This window comes from Cervus elaphus, chromosome 9 (assembly GCF_910594005.1).
Source record: "Cervus elaphus chromosome 9, mCerEla1.1, whole genome shotgun sequence".
In the NCBI taxonomy this organism is placed as follows: domain Eukaryota; kingdom Metazoa; phylum Chordata; class Mammalia; order Artiodactyla; family Cervidae; genus Cervus; species Cervus elaphus.
The window spans coordinates 27,818,757-27,843,749 of NC_057823.1; the positions used below are offsets into that span (position 1 = coordinate 27,818,757).

At 37.1% G+C, this 24,993-nt stretch overlaps 1 protein-coding gene across 1 annotated transcript in view; it reads left to right on the top strand.

Moving 5' to 3' along the window:
* The window catches only part of FBN2 (fibrillin 2), a 219,287-nt gene that overhangs the window by 59,430 nt on the left and 134,864 nt on the right, over positions 1-24,993 (top strand). Inside the window, exon 7 of the mRNA XM_043912195.1 lies at positions 7,565-7,690. Within this exon, the coding sequence (XP_043768130.1) occupies positions 7,565-7,690 (126 nt within the window). The remainder of the gene's footprint in view (positions 1-7,564; positions 7,691-24,993) is intronic.

A 24,993-nucleotide genomic window follows, 5' to 3' on the forward strand; every position in this document is an offset into this window, starting at 1 on the left:
GCCAAAGAATCGATGCTTTTGAACTGTGGTGTTGGAGAAGACTGTTGAGAGTCCCTTGGACTGGAAGGAGATCCAACCAGTCCATCCTAAAGGAGATCAGTCCTGGGTGTTCATTGGAAGGACTGATGTTGTAGCTGAAGCTTCAATACTTTGGCCACCTGATGTGAAGAGCTGACTCATTGGAAAAGACCCTGATGCTGGGAAAGAGTGAGGGCAGGAGGAGGAGACGACAGAGGATGAGATGCTTGGATGGCCTCACCGACACAATGGATTTGGGTTTGGGTGGACTCCGGGAGTTGGTGATGGACAGGGAGGCCTGGCGTGCTGCAGTTCATGGGGTTGCAAAGAGTTGGACATGCCTGAGTGACTGAACTGAACTGAACCAGTGTCGGAAGTAGAGATGTTGTTTATCCAGCCCATGTAAATGGTATATTGCGGAAAGCCAGGCCAGTGTCCGTCCAAACCCCAAACGAGAATTGGTAGATTGACGAGCCTGTACATAACCTCAATCCATCAAATTATAAAATCTGAGTGCTCTGCATAATTTAGTAAGTATATTTCTGACAGTGGCTTCCAAAGATTTTTCTTAGTTTTGTAGGTTTACAAAAGGTAGTGTTAAAAATGGTTTGCATCTAAACTCTTTTCAAGTCAGAACTACAGGGGTACCCAAGGGATGACCCTGTTGTTTAGCCGCTAAATCCTCTCCCACTCTTTTGTGACACCCTGGACTGTAGCGCGCCGAGCTTCTCTGTCCATGAGATTTTCCTGACAAGAATATTGAAGTGGTTGCCATTTCCTTCTCCAGGGAACCTTCCCAACCCAGGAATTAAACCTGCATCTCTTGGGTCTCCTGTATTGACAGGCGGATTCTTTACCACTCTGCCACCTAGGAAGCCCCAAGGGTGACTGTACAACCCAACAAATTATCAGCTTTATATTTAATGGCATGTTAAAGCCTTGTCAGCTGTGGCCTTAGAATGGTTTTGTGAATGTTTTGTCTCTTGAATTAGTACCAACCACAACAAATATGAAAATCAAGTTAAATATCATTTTTAATCTGTTATTTACTGTGGATAATAAAATTCTAAATCATTGATGTGACTAATGGTATGATTATAGAGTTCCTAATAAAGCAACATTTTTTCTACAGAATATATACTATGCTATTAATATATAGTATATAGTATTTATTTACTGTACTACATAGAATTCCTAGATTAGATATAGACTACTGTATAATTTATATAATTTAATAGATTACTATTAAAGATAAAATACTGCATAGATCTACTAGATTAACACTGACTGGATTTACTAGAGTAAAAGCGTTTGTTTATTCTCTGGCATTTTTCACCTTCTAATGCACTTGCCTGTTTATTGTCTTTATTGGTTTTGAAAGGGAAGGTGTTAGTTGCTCAGTCGTGTCTGACTCTTTGCGACCCCATGGACTGTAGCCCACCAGGCTTCTCTGTCCAGGGAATTCTCCAGGCAAGAGTACTGGAGTGGTTGCTATTCCCTTCTCCAGGGCATCTTCCCGTCCAGGGACCAAACCTGTGTCTTCTACATTGGCAGGCGGAATCTTTACCTTCTGAGCCACCAGGTTAAGCCCCCTTTTGCTTTTACTCTCCCCCAATTAGAATGTAAGCTCCATTTGGGCAAAAATCTGTTTTGCTCATTAATGTTTCTGACACATTTAGAATAGTGTCTCACAAGCAGTAGATACTCAGTAAATAACTTCTGAATTAATAAATGGAATTGATATTAAAATACTTTCAAAAACCACTGTTTCATAGAAATAGTTCTGGTTGAAAAAAACCCTTAATTTCTGCCAAAAAAAAAAAAACACAAATTACCAACTCTCCTCATCTTTTGTATTTGTAGTTAGACTTTTTTACATTGATATTTTGTCAAAGAGGCCTAGTTTTTCTGAACACAATTATGGAAAATGTGTCATCTGATCTCAAACTTCCTGAATGTCCTTCAGGATTGAGTAATGTCTGAAAGCTTATTTGTTTGATTTTGTTTATGCAGCAAAGATAAGTTTTGGACTCCATTTGCCTAAAAATATAATGGATTAATACAGCTACAGGAGCAAAATGAAATTTGCCACATGGTTAAAATGTCTGGAAAAACAAGTTCTGCTTTGTTTCAAAATCATGGCATCGTCAGAAGGCTCTCAATTAAACACTAATCTTCAGTTCAGGCTATTTTAAGACTGCATCTTAACTGTGATTTCATTTTCCCCTTTAAATTCCTAGACTGTTTCCCAGATACTCTGCCAAATTAATTTGGAAGGTAATAGAATGGGAAACAATAAGACAATAAAACATGATACATGTCATACTTTTTTATAATAGTGTTCTTTTTTAAGGGGTATTTGAAAATTTTTGTAGAGTTGAAAACATTTAGCTGCGTAGATGATAACAGTAAATAGCTTAATATTGGTTTTAAAATATGGTTTATATTAGCCAAGGGAGGACATTGCTGAAGTTCTAAGTATAATACTATCCGGTAACTGATGCAATTAGTGAATTACTTTATCTGTAGCCTAGGAGGGAATGAAAGGGGATCTTATAATCAAAAAAGGTAACTGTCAAAAATGAGATCCAATATGAAATTAAAATGATACTTAAAAAAACATTAAGCTGTGAGGAAACTAGTAATTTTTTTTTTTTTTTCACTTTTCACTGTTGCTGTCATGACTTTCTGGACTTAAATAAGCGGTGTCAGAAGAAACCCCTTCCTAGGGTGCTGTGAGGTCAGTCATAATGATTCTTGACTCCTTCCATGTTTAGAGTGTTTCAGTTCTAGTCCATAAGCCTAAGTCTAATCTACATTTAGGCTTGTATATTCTTCATTTTATTAAACACAAAGGAACCAAAGTTGCCTCACATAGGCCTTAAAATTTAAGCTAGCATAAAATGAGTGAATTAGAGGTATAATAAAATGGCATTAAGCTGTTTTTCAAGAATATTTGTAAACTTCAAATAAATATGTCATGAACTGTCACTTGCATATATTGTATTATTATTTTTTTACAATTAAGTTCTTTTTAAATCTTTACTGACTTACAAGTTCACTAATTAGAAGGAGATTTTATTTAAGATTAATACTTGACTTTGGGTCTTTGAGATTTTCAGATAGTGTAAACTTAAAATTTTAAAGAAAGTGCAGAGAGTTTGATATGAAGCTGCTGCAGGCAATATTCCTTATAGAAGTTTTCAAATCAACCTGATTCTTCTTAGCACTCTCTACTCTTGCTTTAGGAGAAAATGGCTCCATATAAAGATGAGTACTAAAGAGTAAAGGCTTACATGTAAAAACTGAAAAAAGAGAGAAAGAACATGAGGAAAAGACAGAAGAACATGCTTCATGGAAGAATTATCTAAATGAACACAAATTTCATGTACTCTTTTATCTCATGGGAATGAAAAATAATGTGTTTCTACTCTTAACAGGTGCTCGAAGAAGCATTCTAAGAGTTCAGTAAAGACAGTCAGAGATGCGTAGTGCATACTGATCACACTCAAGAAAGAAACTGAAGGAATAAAAACTTTACCTAATGAAAGGCAAATATTACATATACACATACAGACTTAACATAAAACTGAAAAAAATCATGACAAAGGTCGATAAGCTTGAGGAAATCACAAAGTGAAATGTCAGAGGACAATAAATAATGATTGTAAAGAAGCAGAAAGGTAGTAAAGAAAGCTGAAGCAATGAACTGAAAACAACAGAAAAGCTTTCTAAAATAGAAGTTTCAGTTTGCAGTTTGGAAAGTATAGCAGTTCACTAAGAAAGAGAAGATAAGGGAGAATCTTGTGGGCATAATAAGACAGAATAAGCAAGTATCTTTTTTAAAGGGAATACCCTAAGGGGTCTCAAACGTCTCTCAAGCAACTCATAGACCAGAAAACAGTGTGGTAGAGTCTACAGACTTCTGGCTTTGATACATACTTTTGTAAATAGAAGTATTTTAGTTGCTCTGCAAAGAATCAACTCTAGGGGGGACCAGAGTGGAAGAAAAAAACCTCAGAAGTTTCCTGTGACAGTACAGGTGATGTATGATGAAGCTTGAGACCAGAGGAGAGGCAGAGAGCCAAGCTTTGAGATATATTTGGGAAGCAAGCACTTGTTACTGATGGGAAGAAGTGAGACAAGTAAGAGGATGCCCAGTTTCTCTCTTAGGTTTCTGATTTTGACCTTGGGATAAACAATGATGACATTTGTTGAGACAAAGAGGATTGAGACAGAACCATGCTCTTTTTTTTTTATTTCAAGTTTGAAGTCCTACAGGTAGTAAGTTACCAATATTTACTTATTGGGATGATCATTTATTCAGCATTGGAATTTTGTGAATGCATCAACAGATATTCTGGCCGAATCAAACCACACTGAACAGTTGCCAAGACAGCCTGTATGTCTTAGGCCCCAGATAGAGACAGGACTATATTGCTGTACTTAAAGACTGGTATTTGTTTTTGTAGAAATATAAGTACTGTGTATGAATATCTGTGGGGTGTAGAAATAACTTACATTTTAAAAGTGAATCTTATTTGGGGGCAGACCAAGTTAAAAAATCATGCACTATTAGTACAGTAATGGGAATTAGTCCTTAGTTCCCACAGATATAAATTAAATGAACCATTTTTTTTTATGCCTGTAGCGCTGGCACATGTTTTTCACATTTTAACGTCAACTAAAAATAATATACCATCTAACACTAATTTATATAATAAAATCAGTTTATTATCTCTTAAGGCAAGTTTATTTGGAGAAGTTGGAGAATAACCAAGTTCATAAACTAAAACTACTATTGCTTTGTCACATTATTTATAACCTTAGTAGACATAGACTGAAGTGATTGTATAAGGTTTAAGTTTCAAAAGATTTAATTTTATTCTGTAAAATTCTTATATGTGATTTGAAGTTATCCAACATTTAAAGAAATAATAAGCCTCTGCCTGAATTGAAGGGAAGAACAGAAACACATCTGTGTAATTTGTACAGTGGAAAACCCATCAGACATTAGTGGTTCCTTATGCTAGCTTGGAAGATGCAGAAACTCTTGCATAATTTGAAGGTCTGAGGCTTGCTGCTTTTGTTTTTATAGGGAGCACTTGTGTGTGCTTCTAGGTTCCTGTTGATTATTCCAATAAGATTTCTTTAAAACTTTCTTTTTTATTTTAGTGATTAATGATCTGCCTAAAAGAAATTAATTCTGTATAGCGCGTAGGATATTTCAAAAATAAGAGTTCTATTTATTTTTTCTAGGAAAAGTACTTTTCAGGCAATTGCAAAATAAACCCTGTAAAGTCAGAATGCTTTTTCCTTTGAAAAATTACTGAATCTACTAAATATGTAGTCAAAGTTTTTATGAACAGTATTAAGGGATTTATAGGTTTGGCCTCATTTTGCATTTTATACCAAAATATTCTTTCTGTGATTTATCTACCAGGAAAAAAGCGGTTTCTACGGATGTTTTTTACCACACTGTAATGAGGGTAGAAATGTAGTACACTTTTAAAATAATGCAGTTTGAAATGTTGTAAATTAAACTGTTCAGTATATAAACTTCTTGTCATATAATTCATTTTAGTTGCTTTTTGTTTGGATCAGATATCCTTTAATAAGACAGTGATACCTATTTTCATCTCAGGATCAAAATATTTTGTGTGCTGTGCCCAGTCGTGTCTGACTGTTTTGTGACCTTGTGGACTGTAGCCTGCCAGGTTCCTCTGTCCATGGGATTTTCCAGGCACGAATACTGGAGTGGGTTGCCATTTCCTTTTCTAGGGGATCGTCCCAACCCAGAGATCAAACCCTTGTCTCCTGACTCTCCTGCATTGCAGATGGATTCTTTACTGCTAAGCCACTGGGGAAGCCCTGGTTTACACAGTAAGATATACCAAACTTGTGGGTTTACCAAAAAATAACAAGATAAATCTATACACACTGACATAGAAATGTATCAATAAAATATTTTAATGGAAAAAGATAAGAGGCAAAACAACACATATAGTGTGATCTTATTCTGATTAAATTAATGGACCACCACTCTGAATTTGTGTATGAATAATTCTAAAAGAACAGACTCTAATGTATCAGTGGTTATCTCTTTTAATTTTCTGTTTTTCTGCATCTTTAATGTTTCTTACAATGAGTATATCAATTGTTATATAAAGATATAATATTAATAAATCTGTCATGTTGGCCTGCTGATTTGGATAGCTAATGTAAATCTGCATAAGCTTATATATTGTATGTCCTTTTATATACCGTGTTCTTGATAACAATATGCTGAATTATCTTTTACACAGAGAAATTAAGGTGAGTTTAGATATAAAATGAAAGACTCAGAAACTCTAAATAAAGAAAAATTTCCCAATCTCCTATAATGTGTTAGCTGTAGTTTTTTTATACAGGGTCTTTATCAGGTGGAGGACATTCCCTTGTATTTCTGGCTTACTGAGATTTTTAAAAATCTATTAGTGATCATGAATGAGTGTTGAACTCTGCCATTGCTTTTTTCACATCCAAGAGATACTCATATGTTGTCTCTTCCTTAATCTGTTTGATGAATTGATTTATGTCTGAATGTGGAAACCTTAAATTCCTGGAATAAATGCTTTACTAAGTCATGATATATTAACTTTTTACATATTGCTAAAGATTTCTATATTTTATATATTGCTAAAGTTGACTTGCTAATAATTTTTTGTATGCTCATCCCCAGAAGATGTTATTCATCTTGTTTTCCTCCTTGTATCAATTCCTTCTTGTACCTATTCTTCGTCTTGCTTTGGCTTCAGGGTGATGCCAACTCAGTGAAATGGGTTGGGTGGTGTCCTCTCTTCCCTTTTCTGTGTGACATTGTGTATGTTTCTTTCTTAAATGTTTGAAAGAATTTAACAGCAAAGCCACCTAGACCTGAAATTTTCTTCTGGCAAAGATTTTAAACTAAGACTTAAGTTACTTGAATAGATATCAGTCTTTTCAGATTATATGTCTGTTCTCCTGAGGTGATGAAAAGTTAGAGGATGCTGAATATTCATCACCAGGAGAGTGGACAAATTGAGAAAGCAGCCTTGACATATATACATGATCATGTGTAAAACAGCTAGTGGCAAACTACTGTGTAACGCAGGGAGCTCAGCTTGGTGCTGGGAAACGACCTAGAGGGATGGGTGAGGCGGGGGAGGCGAGTGGGGAGGGAGGCTCCAGGGGATGCTAAAACAACATTGGAAAGCAGTTATATTCTGATTAAAAATAAAAGGAAGTCTTCTACAGCAAATCAAAGCAAGGGATTGGTTGTCCACAAAACAATGTGGATGGATTTTAGAAACAAAATTCTAAAAGTCAAAACCAAGAGAGAAAATGAGGTCTTTAACATATAGCATTTATCTAAATTAAAATACATTCATACCAAGGGATCCTGACTCCCCTCACACTGTTCCTTTGAGAATAGTGGATTTCTGCTATACATTAAAAAAATATGCATGTGTAGATAAATATTCTGAAAATTAGTGAGGTCTATATCGAAAATACTTTCTTCTTACAGATGTTGATGAATGCCAGGCTATTCCTGGGATATGCCAGGGAGGAAACTGTATCAATACAGTGGGCTCTTTTGAATGCAAATGTCCTGCTGGTCACAAGCAGAGTGAAACTACTCAGAAATGTGAAGGTGAGTATCTCCCTTTCAAGGGACATGTCTGACTCTGAATCTGAGAAAACTATGACTTCGTTTTGAGTTTTGGAGAATTTAATCACAATTATGATGATTTATTTTAATATGAAAGTGAAAGAATAACCTTAGAGTAGTTTTGTGTTGGTTTGTATATTTAATGGGTTTCATTTGGAGAAAAGAACCAGTATCATTTTACATTTGGTTTATCCCAGTTTCTATATTGTAGTGAGAATGGTAGCAATCCAACAATTTTTATTTTTCGTTAATGGTTTTCTGTTTCACTTAGGAAATTATATCAAACATTAAAATTAGGTAAAGATAAGTTCAAGTGGAATATACTAAAGCAATGCACTAGAGGTACTCTGTCATATGTTATAAAATAAAGACTTAAGTTTTGTATTGGATATTGTATGTAACTGACCATCTAGTAAAAGATAAGCATAATTGACACAAGGAGGGTTTGGAAATTATCACAGCAGGTAATCTCCTAGAAAATAGCTTAGTCAAGTAAAGATCTTAAAAAAAAACTAATACTTTTCTGTAATATGAGTTTGGGACTATAATATTGAAATGTAAATTTCATCAGCATTCCTCAGATAGAATAAATTCACTTGTTATATGTATCTTAGAAAACTTTATCAAAATTATGAAATTCAGGAAGCTTCTATGTGTGTCTAGTTTTAATTAATATAGAGGTTTAGGAAATTACGATGCTTCTGGTACTATTAAAGTATAATGTTTGTCTTTTCAGTTATTGAAATACTTAAATCAATTAATTGTTAACAACTCATTTTCTAAAAGCTTTAATAGAGTATATCTTTTCTCATTTTATTACATAAGTGTTTTTATCTATTCAGAGTTCAAAAAAATTATTTTGGAGTTTTTGCCCATCTAACTTTTCTGAGGTGGAAAAATATATATGGAAAATTCAGTAATCTGAACTTATTCCTTATGCTTACTAGGATATTAACTAAGAGCCATTTTTTTTTTTTTTGATTCAGTAGTGCCAAACATATATCATAATTACTTCTGGTGAAAAGATTTATCACAAGTTCATTTAGACCTTTTACCTTCAATACCTGGTATATATAATTAAGTCGTTTGTTTTTTTCCCCTTTCCAAAAGGCAGTATTTGGGATTGTTTCTGTTCAGTTCAGTTCAGTTGCTCAGTCGTGTCTGACTCCTTGTGACCCCATGAACTGCAGCACGCCAGGCCTCCCTGCCCATCACCAGCTCCCAGAGTCCACCCAAACCCATGTCCATTGAGTCGATGATGTCATCCAACCATCTCATCCTCTGTTGTCCCCTTCTTCTCCTGCCCTCAATCTTTCCCAGCATCAGGGTCTTTAAATGAGTCAGTTCTTCGCATCAGGTAGCCAAAGTATTGGAGTTTCAGCTTCAGCATCAGTCCTTCCAATGAACACCCAGGACTGATTTCCTTTAGGATGGACTGGTTGGATCTCCTTGCAGTCCAAGGGACTCTCAAGAGTCTTCTTCAGCACCACAGTTCAAAAGCATCAATTCTTTGACGCTCTGCTTTCGTTATATTCCTACTCTCACATCCATACATGACCACTGGAAAAACCATAGCCTTGGCTAGACGGACCTTTGTTGAAAAAGTAATGTCTCTGTTTCTGTTACTTGGTTATAAAAATTGTGTCCCTCTCTGTCAACAAAAAAGTAGGAAAAGTAAAATCTAGAGTATAATGATGGAGGACAAATAGGAAGAGGAACTATTTCCTAGATGAGAAGTAGAGTATGCGTATACAAGCAATTGGACTAGAGAGTTAGGGATCTGCAGGAAGTCTGGATTGGACCGCTATTTCCTTGCTATGTTCTCTGTTTTTCTTTCCCCCTCTTTTGAGGTTGATTCTGTTGCTCAACCTTTTATCACCCCTCCCCCTTTACTTTTTTACTTCTGGAGTCACACACAAACTAGATCCAAGGGTGGTGGACTTAGGAACAAAGAGAGTTTGATTATAGGTGAGAAGGTACAGCCACCAACTGATGAGAGTGGTTGTGACAGTTCCATTAATCATCCAACAATGTATTACTTCTTAGTTGAAAACGGAATGAGCGTTTTCTACATCACATTTCATCAAAACAACATGTAGAGCCAAGGCAGAGTTTGGCTAAAGACAGTGCGACTCTTTATTCACAGTTGTCTATGTTCTTTAGGAAAGGGAGCTATTGATGTAATGTAGGCACCACCCAGAGCCCTGCATCCAGTCGTCTCTTTCCTTATTTCCTGCCCAGGCAGCCAAATCTCTTTAACCAATGCCCAGAAAAAATTATATGATTTAATGTTTGGGATTGGTGGGGAATAGCAGAATTAGAAGAAGTGGTGATTAGAACTTGAAAACTGAAGGTTTTATGAAGCCTTGACTTTGTGTCTTAAGTCATATTTATTTGGATAGGTCTTAAAAGTGACTATTATCAATTTTCTTTGGGTTATACTGTTTCTTTATGTAAAAGAACAAGTGGTATTTCCTTACATAAATTTATTTAATGTAATTGGTGGCATAATGTATCTGGAAAGACTGCAAACTGTTGTTACACTCAGTTACAGGTTTTAAATTATAGTCAGTTTATATAGTATCAATGTAAAAACTGTTGCCATACATTTAAAGTTAGTGTTTATTCTAAATAAAAATACAATGATATCAATTACTTTTAACCAACTGTTGAAGGTAAGATTTTTTTTTATGAATTACAATGAATGTTAAAATATAGTAGAACTAAAAGATATGGTTTTAAATGATGCCCTTCCTATTTCTGTTGTAGCACATTTTATATTTCTGTTCACATGGCAGTGAAATTCTCCAAAGAAATCTTTTTTAATCTGTAAGTTACTAGATCTTTCAGAAATAAGAAAGGTGACTCCATCACATTTTCCTGTGATTAGGAATATGGTGATAGCATTAAAAGAAATTGCAAAGTCAACTTAATAACTTTGAGAAATTGTCTTATTGGTTTTGTGTGTTACTTGTTTATTGACCATCTCACTTCAACATTTGAGTAAGGTCATTGAGGACAAAAACTCTGTCTTATTTCATGTTGAGAAATTTCATTTATTACAGAGCCTGAAACAGTTCTTGATATAGTGTAAGCTACATTGATTCATTGGGAACAGGGTGTATAGTAAGTTAAGTTCGTTTACTTGGGTTGAATGTCCAAATGAAAAGAAAATATGGGGCCAGAGTTGAGATTGTGTTTGGAAAGAGGCCAGTGATCTTCATCATGCTTTATCCGACTTTTTTCACTTCCTTAATAATCTTATTTCACTTTGGTTGTAATTCAAAGGCTAAGAGCATAAACATTAAGTGCAGTTCAGCATTTTTGGATTTTTGTGTCATTGTCCCTCTTTCAGTTCAGTTCAGTCACTCAGCCATGTCCAGCTCTTTGCGACCCCACAGCATGCCAGGCTACCCTATCCATCACCAACTCCCAGAGCTCATGTCCATTGAGTCGGTGATGCCATCCAACGATCTCATCTTCTGTCGTCCCTTTCCCCTCCCACCTTCAATCTTTCCCAGCATCAGGGTCTTTTCCAATGAGTCAGTTCTTCACATCAGATGGCCAAAGTATTGGAGCTTCAGCTTCAGCATCAGTACTTCCAATGAATATTCAGGACTGATTTCCTTTAGGATGGACTGGTTGGATCTCCTTGCAGTCCAAGGAACTCTAAAAGAGTCTTCTCCAACACCACAGTTCAAAAGCATCAGTTCTTCAGTGCTCAGCTTTTATAGTCCAACTCTCACATTCTTACGTAACTAGTGGAAAAACCATAGCTTTGAATAGATGGACCTTTGTTGGCAAAGTAATGTCTCTGCTTTTTAATATGCTGTCTAGGTTGGGTCATAACATTTCTTCCAAGAAGCAAGTGTCTTTTAATTTCATGACTGCAGCCACCATCTGCAGTGATTTTGGAGCCCCAAAATATAAAGTCTGTCACTATTTCCACTGTTTCCCCATCTGTTTGCCATCAGGTGATGGGACCAGATGCCATGATCTTGGGTTTCTGAATGTTGAGTTTTAAGCCAACTTTTTCACTCCCTTCTTTCACTTTCATCAAGAGGCTCTTTAATTCTTTGCTTTCTGCCATAAAGGTGATGTCATCTGCATATCTGAGGTTATTGATATTTCTTCTGCCAATCTTGATTCCAGCTTGTGCTTTATCCAGCCCAGCATTTCTCATGATGTACTCTGCATATAAGTTAAATAAACAGGGTGACAATAAACAGAGGTCAGGGACCTTCACTCTCTATTTAAAAGAAAGAACTGTCTTCTGCTTTGGGATATCTTCTTAACTAAAATCTTCTCCACAAAGCTCGTTCTACTGAATTTTTGCATTTGAATGTATATAGTTTATACTAACATGAAAAAAATGATGAGGGAGCATTCATCTCCTGATTTAACGTTTGAAACCTGTCAGTCAATATCTATCATTAAGGTTTGTTTTGTTTCATATCATTAGGAGGATTCTCTTGTGGGATTATTTTTTCGTGTTTAGATGTAGGCTCCTGTCCAAGCAGAGAGGAATATAAATATATATTTGTCTGTGTGTGTATGTGCGTGTTTGTCTAAAAGAATCCCTTATCTTTCCCCATCAGTAACTTACTACCCCAGATTCAGTAAAACCTCTTATGTTCACTAAAGTCATGTTTTATTTCTCCTGGGCCATTTTGGCTACGATATCTTTTCCTAAGTCTGTCATAAAATGGCCAAAGTGATTCTTTGGTGTAGTAAACTATTCACATCCAAAAAGAAGGTTGTTTCAGTTATTTACTCTTTTCAAAGATTTATTCATCTAAATCTATCTAATTTAAATTAAGAAACGCAGAACACATCAATATAATATGAAAGGGTATATCAGAAGACTGTCCACAATTTTTTTATATAACAAAAAATGTTCATTTGAACTTCATTCCACTTGGATAAAGCACAGCTAGGTACCAGATGTCCTTACATGATCCCCTCTTCTAGACTATACCTTCTCTGACATTCCTTGAGTTATTCTTTCCTGGCTTAAATGGAAGGCAGGAAAATAGCATCATTATATTGGAAAGTTTCCCTTCAATGGCCCTTCACATGTCAAATAGTTGTTTGCAATTTATTCTGAAGAGTCTTCAGCCTTGTTCCATTACCACAGCATTTAGTTGTTTGGGATTTCTGACAACAAATATGTTTATTTATACTCAGGAAACTCATGAAAGTTGCTGGCTCAGTGTCCTTAGTAGCTGTTCCAACTCTGCTTTGATAAACCATGGAAAATAAACGTCTGTGCGAAACTGAAAAGCGCTTGCTTTTACTCATATTTCCAAAAGTATATTAACTTTAAAATAAATAATAAATAAGCTCATTGACTATTTCCCAAAAAGAACACTACATATTAAAAATTGAGATTCAAGTAAGAGAACTATAAATTTTGGGAAATGTTTTAGGTCATTAATTTAAAAACACAAAGCTATAATCTTTTGAATCTTCTTAAAATGAAATTTGGAGCACTGTAATTAGAATATAAACGAACTCCCTCTTACAGAATCTGCCTGCAATGCAGGAGATCCCGGTTCTATTCCTGGGTCAGGAAGATCCTCTGGAGAAGGGATAAGCTACCCACTCCAGTGTTCTGGCCTGGAGAATTCCATGGACTGTATAGTCCATGGAGTTGCAAAGAGTCGGACGCAACTGTGCCAGTTTCATTTTCATTTCACTCCCTTAAATAAGAAAGACCAGGCCCCTAAACCCAAGCTTACTTTCTGCTCTCATAACAAGTAAGCACGTTTTATTTTGCTTTATAAGTAATTTTTTGCTTTCATCTGCCTGTAAGTGATTCACCAAAATAGCATTAATAAAAACTAATATTTATATGGAGCACTTAATGTGCTCTCAGCTACACTTAAACCACTTTGCATAGGTTTTCTTATTAAGTCATAATACAGTGCTGTGAGTTTGGTTACTGTTTTTTAAGCTTTTTATTTATTTATTTTTGGCTGTACTGGGTCTTCCTTGCTGCCCGGGCTTTTCTCTAGTTGGCGGTGAGCGGGGGCTGCTCTCCTTTTGTGGTTTGTGGGTGGGCTTCTTATTGCAGGGGCTTTTCTTGTTGTGGAGAGTGGGCTCTAGGGCGTGTGAGCTTCAGTTGTTGCAGCTCTTGGGCTCTAGAGAACGGGCTTAGGTGCTCTGTGGCATATGAGATCTTTGCAAATCAGGGATTGAACCTATGTCTCCTGTATTAGCAGGTGTATTCTTTATCACAAAACCATCAAAGAAGCCCTGGTTACTATTATTAACTCGCCTTACAGAAGAGGCTGAGACACAGAGAGTCTTAAGTAATCTTTGCAAGTTTTAATGGATATGAAACCATGGGGCCAGGATTCCAACCTGTTAGATTTATTCCAGAGCTTTCACTCTCAACAAGCGCTGTTGAGCAAGCAAGGGTGGGTGACCACGTAGCACACATTCCAACCCACGCATTGCATTTATAGGGAAATGTATTTATAGCAGCAGCGACAGGAGTACCGTTCTGTGCCCTGTGATCCAGAAAGGCCAGAGTTAGATCCATATCGGTGATCCTGGCACCACCTGTAGAGTTTTTGCTGTGTTTTCTACTTATTAAAATGAAAGTTTATTCTGTACCACTGTGCTAAAAATAATCCACCCTCTATGACTTGAGAATTGAAATTGCAGGTGAAGGAGAATGGGAGTGGTGAAAGATGGAACTGAACTAATTTTGTCTTCATTCATAGAAGGGAGTCAGCAGCAGAGGTCTAAAGTAAAAGAGGAAGAGGTCAGGGTGATAATTATGGTGAAGTGGATTGTAATTTGCTTTTGGCAAAAACATAGATAGTATTTAAAAGAGTGTATGTGGTATTGTATTGTGATGAAAGTGTTAATCCCTCAATCATGTCTGACTCAGTACAACCTCATGGACTGTAGCCCACCGGGCTCCTCTGTCCATGGAATTCTCCAGGCAAAGATACAGGAGTGGGTAGCCATTCACTACTCCAAAGGATCTTCCCAACCCAGGGATCAAACCCAGGTCTTCTGCCTTGCAGGCAGAGTCTTTACTGTGAGCTATCAGTAATTAATGTGAAGAAAGATGTTCTTAAATCATCTTTAAACAAAAAGCTGGGAGAATCCTGGTCATCAACTGCAAATAAACTGCATGGCCTGGTGAAATCACAACTGATGTAGATGTCAAAACACAGGCTGCTACTGCTGCTGCTGCTGCTAAGTCGCTTCAGTCATGTCCGATGCTGTGTGACCCCATAGACGGCAGCCCACCAGGCTCCCCCGTCCCTGGGATTCTCCAGGCAAGAACACGAGTGGGTTGCCATTTCCTTCTCCAGTGCGTGAAAAGTGAAAGTGAAGTCGCTCAGTCATGTCCGACTCTTCGCGATCCCATGGACTGCAGCCCACCAGGCTCCCACGTCCCTGGGATTCTCCAGGCAAGAACACTGGAGTGGGTTGCCATTTCCTTCTCCAATGCATGAAAGTGAAAAGTGAAAGTGAAGTCACTCAGTCGTGTCCGACTCTTAGCGACCCCATGGACTGCAACCCACCAGGCTCCTCCGTCCATGGGATTTCCCAGGCAAGAGTACTGGAGTGGGTTGCCATTGCCTGGTCCTTTGCAAATATAGGACTTTTAAAGTAGGAAACAGGTCAATCTATCTATATTTCTTGGTGATTGCATTTGTTTCAGGATTTCTTCTCCCTCTCTACACACATATACACACATCTATCTGTATGTCTGTGCTGCCTCTCTCAGGTGCATAGAATTGTATTCATCACCGTATTTGTTTCATGGCATAATCTCATTATTACTCCACCCATATCCTGCTTTCTTTTTTTCTCTTTGTTTCATTATCTTAGCTTAAAGCTTGGAGCAGTGTCCGAGGCTTCCACTTGTTCTTCCCAGCTATGGCAGTTCTTGCCCTACAGGCCAAGTGCTATCTGTCAGTTGTGTCAACTTATAGGGATGTTCAGGCTAATTATACATTTGGGATCTTGGGAAATAAACACTGGGTGACCTGACCCTGGTCCTGAGCTCCATTTATTGCCTGGCTCTTCTGCATCCTCATACTAATGTGGGACCAGGATGCCACCAACAGGTGCCACCGCCACCCTGTATTTGGGTACCATAGCCTGCTTTTATTTAGTTGCTTTAAACAATGTAATAAGTACTCATGAAACTACCAGAAACAAACACCATACATAATCTGATACATACATACATACATAATCTATACATACATAATCTATACATACATAATCTGTATGTATCATGGTGCCCCCTCAACCACTTTGTATTCGGTATGCTGCATTTTCTTGCTTTTTTTTAGATAGTTTTATTGCACCTATAGATATTTCATTTTTATTATTATTATTGATTATTGCAGTCTTTTAAGTTGTACAAAAACAATTTGATATGTGTGAACCTTTCATTTTAATGAAATAATTTATCTATAAATATTAATGTTTGCATGTTGTGCTAGTTCATTCTTTCGAATGAGATATAATATTCCAGTATGTGGATTTACCTTCATGTGCTTATCAACTTTCTCACTGATGGGCATCATTTCCTGGTTCTTCCTGTTATGAGTACTGGTTACATACTTACAGACACACAAACTCTGATTTCCTGGAGGGACATTTATCCTCTTTTTGATCCCTTTATTTCCCAAAGTGTGATGCATTCACATTTCCATTAGGATTGATGTCTGTCTAGGCAGCTTGGGTCACGCTGACGTTAGCAGGCTGAACCGTATTTCCACCTGCTGTGGCTTGATGCCTAATTGGGGAGCAAAGAGGCTGACACTGTCGTTAGGGTGCCTCTCCCTCATTCCAGGCCCGTGAGCTGCCCTGCCCTCCTCCAGATTGGCGGGGAAGCATCTGCTGAGGGATCAGTGAGCCGTCTTGGCTCGCAGGTCTAGACTCCATCTTCTAGAGTACCCTTTGTCTTCTCCATGGAGCTTTGGGCTCATGATACAGATTCAGAAATCATACAGGAGAAACAGAGATATTGCAAACATTTCCATATCTTTTTTGCTTGTTTTTGTTTTCAACGATTGCAGTTTATATACATTTCCTGAAAGCATTAAGAATTACCTACTCTTTAATTAAGCTACATACAGTTGGCTTACAGTATTATATTAGTTTTAGGTGTACAGCATAGTGATTCTGTATTTTTATCATTTATATTCCACTTAAAGTTATTACAAAATAATGACTGTATTTCCCTGTGATGTACAATATATCCGTGTTTCTTATGTATTTTTATACATCAGTTCAGTTCAGTTCAGTTGTTCAGTCGTGTCCGACTCTTTGCGACCCTGTGCATCGCAGCACACCAGGCCTCCCTGTCCATCACCACCTCCTGGAGTTTACTCAAACTCATGCCCATCGAGTCGGTGATGCCACCCAGCCATCTCAGTTTGTATATCTTAGTTCCATTCCTTTATATTGCCTCTGCCATCTTCCCTCTCCCCATCGCTATCCACTCATTTGTTTTCTATATCTGTGAGTCTGTTTTGCATATACATTCATTTAATTTTGGGATTCCCTGGTGGCTCAGACTGTATAGAATCTGCTTGCAATGCAGGAGATTTTTTAGATTCCACATTTAAATGATAACATACAATGTTTGTCTTTCTCTGACTAATTTCATTAAGCATAATACTCTCTAGGTCCATTCGTGTTGTTGCAAATGGTAAAAGCTTATTTTTTATGTCTGGGTATTATTCATACACACACACACACACACACACACACACACACACACACATCACATCTTCTTTGTCCACAGTATGTTGATGGACACTTCGGTTGCTTCCATATCTTGGCATTACCTCATCTTTAAGCACAGTATTTTCCTGGTAACAGCCTTCAATGTTCAGTCTCATTTTTAAGGCACATTAATAAAAGAGATGAGCCTATAACAGTTGAAACTCCTCCTTCTGAGAACAGGATTAATTCTGGGCGAGGCCATCATCCTTGCAAAGATTGCTAAAGCTCATCTTCCTCAATTAATCTGCTCTTAGTTCCAAACCTCCTTCTTCCCAGTTCCCCAAACCCTCTCCCTGGAAGGAAAATTTGAATTTTAAAACACAGAGACAATAATGGAAACTTAAATAGTACTACTAGCTTTGAGAATCAAAACCTGACTCAACTTGCCATGGGTTCCTGTGTGTGCTGAGCAAAAATGACATCCAGCCGGGTCAATATGTTTTTATCTCTTTCTCTCCTCTCTCGCTCCCCATATAAGATAGACACTGACTTGTAATCAAACGAATTGATTGTAAAATTTATTTTGCTCTAAGGAACATGATTTTCATGATGCATTTTTCTTGGGAAGCAGAGCATTGAGTAGCTTAGAAATTTGTTGCATATGTGTTAAAGAGTTAAAATCTAAAATGGAAATCTAAAATAAGCCATTTGGGAAGGGCACATGGACCCAGGTTAGCAGTGGGGTTTTTCAAGTTTGACTTTTAGAAGCTGCCCAGGTGACATCCAGGAAAATGAGGCCAGCTGGGAAGCACGTCTAGAGGATCAACCAAACAGCAACCGGGAGCTGACATCTGAGGCAAAATTAGCACATATCACTTTCTAGTGTATTTATCAGAAGTTGCCAGTCTAAACTTTTAGTTTCTTCCCGCAAATGACTTCCACTGTTAAAATGCACACATTCAGTAGCTTGGGCACTACCTTGGCAATCTTAGTCAACTCCCAGCAGTATTTCATATGAGTTACTGAAGTGACATCTCTCCCTTAATTTCAACCTAAACAAAATGGTTTTCATGGAAAGTTGCACATGGAGTTTTCTATGAGAGCTGGGAGGAAAAAGAGTTCTTTATTTGAGGCATGGTGGGTAACATCATCATCATAAACATGAAGTCTGTGAAAAATACGTATTCCAAAAGAAAATTATTTAATAAAAAGAGATTCTGTAGTTTGTGATCTGGGTTTTGGATCAAAATTAGGAATATTCAGATCTTGTCTTATCTTTCATTTAAAAGAAATTTAGTTTTTAGTTTTCATTCTGAGAATAAGAGGAAAATTGTAGAGAGAAATGACAATTTAAGTTTCAAGTACAATTCAGAGAATAAATGTGGAACAAGAAGAGCACATTGTGGCCAGTAGTCCCAGATTTGGGACCCACATGTCAGGGTCTGTGCTGTAGGTACGTGTGGGGATTGCATGATCTCAAGCAAATAAATGAATGCCTATGTTTTTAACAGTAGAGATAAGAATGGTCTTTTCTATATAAAGGTTTTATGAGTATTATATAAGATAAAACATTTGGCCCTTCTAGATCTTCATTAAAGAAGGCAGGGATATATATCACAGACAATTTAATTATGAAATATTCAACAAACCATGTGATTTGAGATCTTAAAAAAATAATTATAAAAGAGTTCTAATATAACATTTCAATTATGACTTGTAGTACAGTTTCCTATAAATAAACTCTTTTAATCTTAAACTAACAAAATTGACCTACTGGAGCATGTATCTGCCTACTCCAACCAAAGTATTAGCAAGCGAAGAAAGGGACCCGAATTCATCATCTTGATGAAGAAACATGGAACTGGGGATTTAAGATTATCTGTTAATTCCTGATGAGTCTCAGCCTGTTTTTACTCCTCCAGCCCCAGCTTCACCCAAATTATAGAAGTGGATGTTTGAGACCAAGAGGATTTGATTTATTTAGCATAACATAGTGGTCAGGAAATTGCATTTTAGTGGATTCAGGGACATTTTCCCAAATGCTGAGAACCAGTGTTGTTTCCCCAGTGCCATTGAATATTTAAACCCCTTTAAAAAATACTAAAAAAAAAAAAAAAACCATGGTGAAGTAATTCACATAATTCTTGTAGTTCAGTTTCTGCTGAAGATCACTGGAAAAATTGAGAGCCTCCAAAACATCTTTCTCAGAGACTAAAAATTATATGTGTGTTAGTGATAGAAAAATCTATTCTACCCTGGAATGAAAGAACCAGATGAATGTTTTGAACTTTGACATAAGAAGAAGATATAAACTCAAATATACTCCCTTATTTCTTCATTTTACTTATAAAATCATTGCTGTTTGATAGTGAAATGTAAAAGCAATATTACAGACCAAAATAAACAAAAATGCTGGTTTTATGATATTGTTGATTTATCTGTAGCTTCAACTAAGTGAGAGAGAAGGAAAGAAAAGCTGTCTCACAAATTACCATGGCTCATTGCCTGAAGAAAATTAGTCTACTCTAAGGAAATATCATGCTGGAATTAGGTAAAAATGCAACAAAATTTGAAATATAATATCTTGATCCCTGACTGCATTTCTTACAAGTGTTGTCAGTTACTGACTGTGTATATACTTCATTCACCATCTAGGTATGGGAAAATGTATAGAGGGCTCCTCATTTATTTTAGATGCTCCCATTTTAATTAAGATATAAATAAAGAAAGATGTGATAATGCTTGAGCTGTCTTTTTTCTTAGTCCCAAGTTAGGAATCACTCTTTTTCTTTCAATGTAATTTTATCCTATTTCAGTGTATATGTTTCTCATCTATACAAAGTTCATATTAAATTTTTATAAAGACTTTATTTTTTGGAGCAGTTTAAAGTTCATAGCAGAATTGGGAGGCAGGTACAGAGGTTTCCCTATACTACCTGACCCTGCACACGCAGAGCCTCCCCCTATATCAACACCTCCCACCACAGTGGTACGTTTGTTCCATTGATGAACCTGTATTGGTGCATCATAGACACCCGAAGTCTGTAGTTTACCTTAGGGTTCACTCTTGTTGTTTCACATTCCATCTATTTGGACAAGTGAAAATTAACATATATCCATCATTTAGCGTAAAGACTATTTTCAGTTCCCTAAAAATCTTCTCATTTAAATTTTTTAAATGAGTATGTATATTAGAAATATATTAAGTAAAAAGTAATATAAGTGACTCAAGGATATAGCAGAGTATGGAGATGTGATTTTAATGACTAGAACTTTAGAAATGATGGGCTTCCCTGATAGCCCAGTTGGGAAAGAATCTGCCTGCAATGAAGGAGACGCCGGTTCGATTCCTGGGTCAGAAAGATCCCCTGGAGAAGGGATAGGCTACCAATTCCAGTATTCTTGGACTTCCCCCTTGTAGCTCAGCTGCTAAAGAATCCGCCTGCAATGTGGAAGACCTGGGTTCAATCCCTGGGTTGGGAAGATCCCCTGGAGAAGGAAATGGCTACCCCCTCCAGTATTCTGGCCTGGAGAATTCCAGGATCATAAAGAGTCAGACACAACTGAGTGACTTTGACTTCTTAGAAATGATATTGTAAGATTTATTATTATTAGCATCATATTTTTTTTAATATTACTATAGTTACAGAGCTATTTTACTTCCAAAGATGAGTGTTTGCCAAACTGGAACTCAGGGCCACTATGATGTTTGCCAAAGAGTTCCAAAGGAAAAGGAATGGGCTGCTAATAAGATCATAATAAATTTAGCTCTATTATCTTTTATTCTAGGTCTATCTTATCTCCATTTATCATCTCCTGTTCTTCCACCCTTTCTTATTTTCTATTCCCCTCTGTTTTCACCTAGACTATAACCTGTCATTCCTGAAAATAGAAGGAAGAAAATCATTGTTGACATCATTAATATCATCCCAGGTCATTCTGTTCTTATACATCTGTCTGTAGATGGTCTATGAATCAATGCAGCACTTTAAAAAGAAGCGTTGTGTGTGCTGTGGCAGTCAGTATTTTATTTTTAAAATAAAATTATTTAAACGAAAATGTAATCAAACTTTTTCTAAAACTGCTGCTATATGCTTATACATAAATTAGTTCTATTTTAACATGAAGACGTATAAGAAAATGCTTTCAATGATGCTGGAAAAAAATGTCAAAGTTTGCTTTCTTGTTTTGTCAGGTTCTAAGCAGAACAGATTTGAAACCATTGAAGATCTTTTTTAATAGAAAACATTTGAAGTTTGCTAAAAATTTCTCATCTAATACTTTAGTAAAATGATGTTGTGAATATTTAGTAGTAGACTTAGAAAATTAATTCTGCTTAACAAACTCAGAATACAAATATTCACAAATTAGATTATCATAATTTTTTTTCTCCCACATGGAATATTTTTCCTTAATTTACCATGATAGAAAAAAATATTTTTTATAATCAACTAACAAAGAAAAGCAGGAAGTATAGCATTCTGGCCTTTGTTTGCAACTTGATTTTACATTTTAAAATATTTCCTGTAGCTTCAAGATGGAAGATGGGATTTTTTGATAAATTGGGTTTTTTTCCAAATGAATATAATGTTGCATTTTACATATAAATCCTGTATACTACTATGGCACTTTATTTGTAATGGCTATTTAATTGTTAATATTTCTCTCTGGAATCAAGAAAGTATGTGGATTTCATGAGTAAAATGTGTTCTAGAATATGTTCCTCTTTAAGAAGTTAATTAAAATTCATTGTGTTTTCCTTTTGGGACTATTGCTGTATTATGCCTCACAATTGTCTTTATCATTTGCATAACTTGTGAGCAGTAGGGATGAGATGAGGAAGAAAGGAAAGAGGAAAGCTGTTCTGCCTTCAGTCTTCATCCCTCACCACCAGGCTGTGTAAAAAGGGAGATGGGATGGTGAACCTGATTTGTCTGAAAAATTGCATTTCCAGAGTTTGAAGGGCAAAGGATACATGGGTTTCCTACCTCCTAGGTGAGGACCCCACATAAAGGAGAAGTGTTGAGTGGTCTTGAAAAGGGCTCCTGCCACACAGATTTCTGTAGGGTAGGTGATCCTAGCCTGGGGATGCACTGTCAGAAAGCTGGGGCTGATGAGAGAGTTACAACTGGTCAAATAGAGGAGGTATCTCTGGGATCAAGGGTGAAAAATGAGAGAGCCTCAGCACTGAGAGGTTTCCCAAAATATCAGCAGAAGAATTAGGCTTTAGAGCCGCCATGCCCGGAGGGCCCTGATGCCAGAATCATTCATTCAGAAAAGTATTTATTGGGTTCCCAGCTGGAAGAAGCACAAGCTGGAATCAAGATTGCCAGGAGAAATATCAAGAACCTCAGATATGCAGATGACACCACCCTGATGGCAGAAAGTGAAGAGGAACTAAAAAGTCTTTTGATGAAAGTGAAGGAGGAGTGAAAAAGTTGAGTTAAAGCTTAACATTCAGAAAACTAAGATCATGGCATCTGGTCCCATCACCTCATGGGAAACAGATGGGGAGACAGTGGAAACAGTGAGAGACTTTATTTTTTGGGGGCTCCAAAATCACTGCAGATGGTGACTGCAGCCATGAAATTGAAAGACTCCTTGGAAAGAAAGTTATGACCAACCTAGATAGCATATTAAAAAGCAGAGACATTACTTTGTCAACAAAGGTCCATCTGGTCAAGGCTATGGTTTTTCCAGTGGTCATGTATGGATGTGAGAGTTGGACTGTGAAGAAAGCTGAGCACTGAAGAATTGAAGCATCAGTCCTTCCAATGAATATTCAGGACTGACTTCCTTTAGGATGGACTGGTTGGATCTCCTTGCAGTCCAAGGGACTCTCAAGAGTCTTCTCCAACATCACAGTTCAAAAGCATCAATTCTTCAGCGCTCAGCTTTCTTCACAGTCCAACTCTCACATCCATACATGACCACTGGAAAAACCATAGCCTTGACCAGATGGACCTTTGTTGGCAAAGTAATGTCTCTGCTTTTTAATATGCTATCTAGGTTGGTCATAACTTTCCTTCTAAGGAGTAAGCATCTTTTAATTTCATGGCTGCAATCACCATCTGCAGTGATTTTGGAGCCCAAAAAATAAAGTCTGTCACTGTTTCCACTGTTTCCCCATCTATTTACCATGAAGTGCTTGGACCAGATGCCATGATCTTAGGTTTCTGAATGTTGAGCTTTAAGCCAACCTTTTCACTCTCCTCCTTCACTTTCATCAAGAGGCTCTTTAGTTCTTCTTTTCTTTCTGTCATAAGGGTGGTGTCATCTGCATATCTGAGGTTATTGATATTTCTCCTGGCAATCTTGATTCCAGCATGTGCTTCATCCAGCCCAGCGTTTCTCATGATGTATTCTGCATACAAGTTAAATAAGCAGGGTGACAACATACAGCCTTGATGTACTCCTTTCCCGATTTGGAATCGGTCTGTTATTCCATGTCCAGTTCTAACTGTTGCTTCTTGACCTGCATACAGATTCTCAGGAGGCAGGTCAGGTGGTCTGATATTCCCATCTCTTTATAAATTTTCCAGTTTGTTGTGATCCACTTAGTCAAAGGTTTTGGTATAGTCATAAAGCAGAAGTAGGTGTTTTTCTGGAACTCTTCTTGCTTTTTTGATGATCCAATGTACGTTGGCAATTTGATCCCTGGTTCCTCTGCCTTTTCTAAATCCAGCTTGAACATCTGGAAGTTCTGGTTCACGTACTGTTGCAGTCTGGCTTGGAGAATTTTGAGCATTAATTTGCTAGTGTGTGAGATGAGTGCAGTTGTGCAGTAGTTTGAACTTTCTTTGGCATTGCCTTCCTTTGTGATTGGAATGAAAATTGACCTTTTCTAGTCCTGTGGCCACTGCTGAGTTTTCCAAATTTGCTGGCATACTGATTGTAGCACTTTCACAGAATCATCTTCTAGGATTTGAAATAGCTCAAGTGGAATTCCATCACTTCCACTAGTTTTGTTCGTAGTGATGCTTCCTCAGGCCCAGTTGACTTTGCATTCCAGGATGTCTGGCTCTAGGTGAGTGATCACACCATTCTGATTATCTTTGGACTTTAGAGTTCTCAAAAAGGGAGACAATGGAGAATTTTGAGCAGAGGAGTGACATACTCTGCCCTTCATTTAAAAAAGATTTGCTCTGGCTGCTGGGTGGTAAAAAGATGAGAAGGGAACAAATATGAAAGCAGAGAGACCAAGTAAAATGCTCCTGCGATAGTGTCATTGAGGTTTGATGATAGCTTAGAGCAGTTTATTGGTAAATCTGATTGAAGAAGTGGCTGAATTCCATGTATTTTGAAGGCTGAACCAGCAGAATTTGTTGACAGTCACTTGTGAGGCAGGATAAGAAAAGAATCTAGTAGTTCCAAGGTTTTTGGAATGCAGATTGCAGTTGCCATTAACTGAGATGGAGAACATCTGTGAGTGGAACATAGTTGAGTTGAGGGGTAGATACCAGGAGCTCAGCTTCAGATGTTTAATTTGAGACCCCTATTAGACACTCAGGTAGCCATTTGGAGTTGCTTGTATGGGTTAAGTTCCAGGGCAAGGTTGAAGCTGACAATGTCAA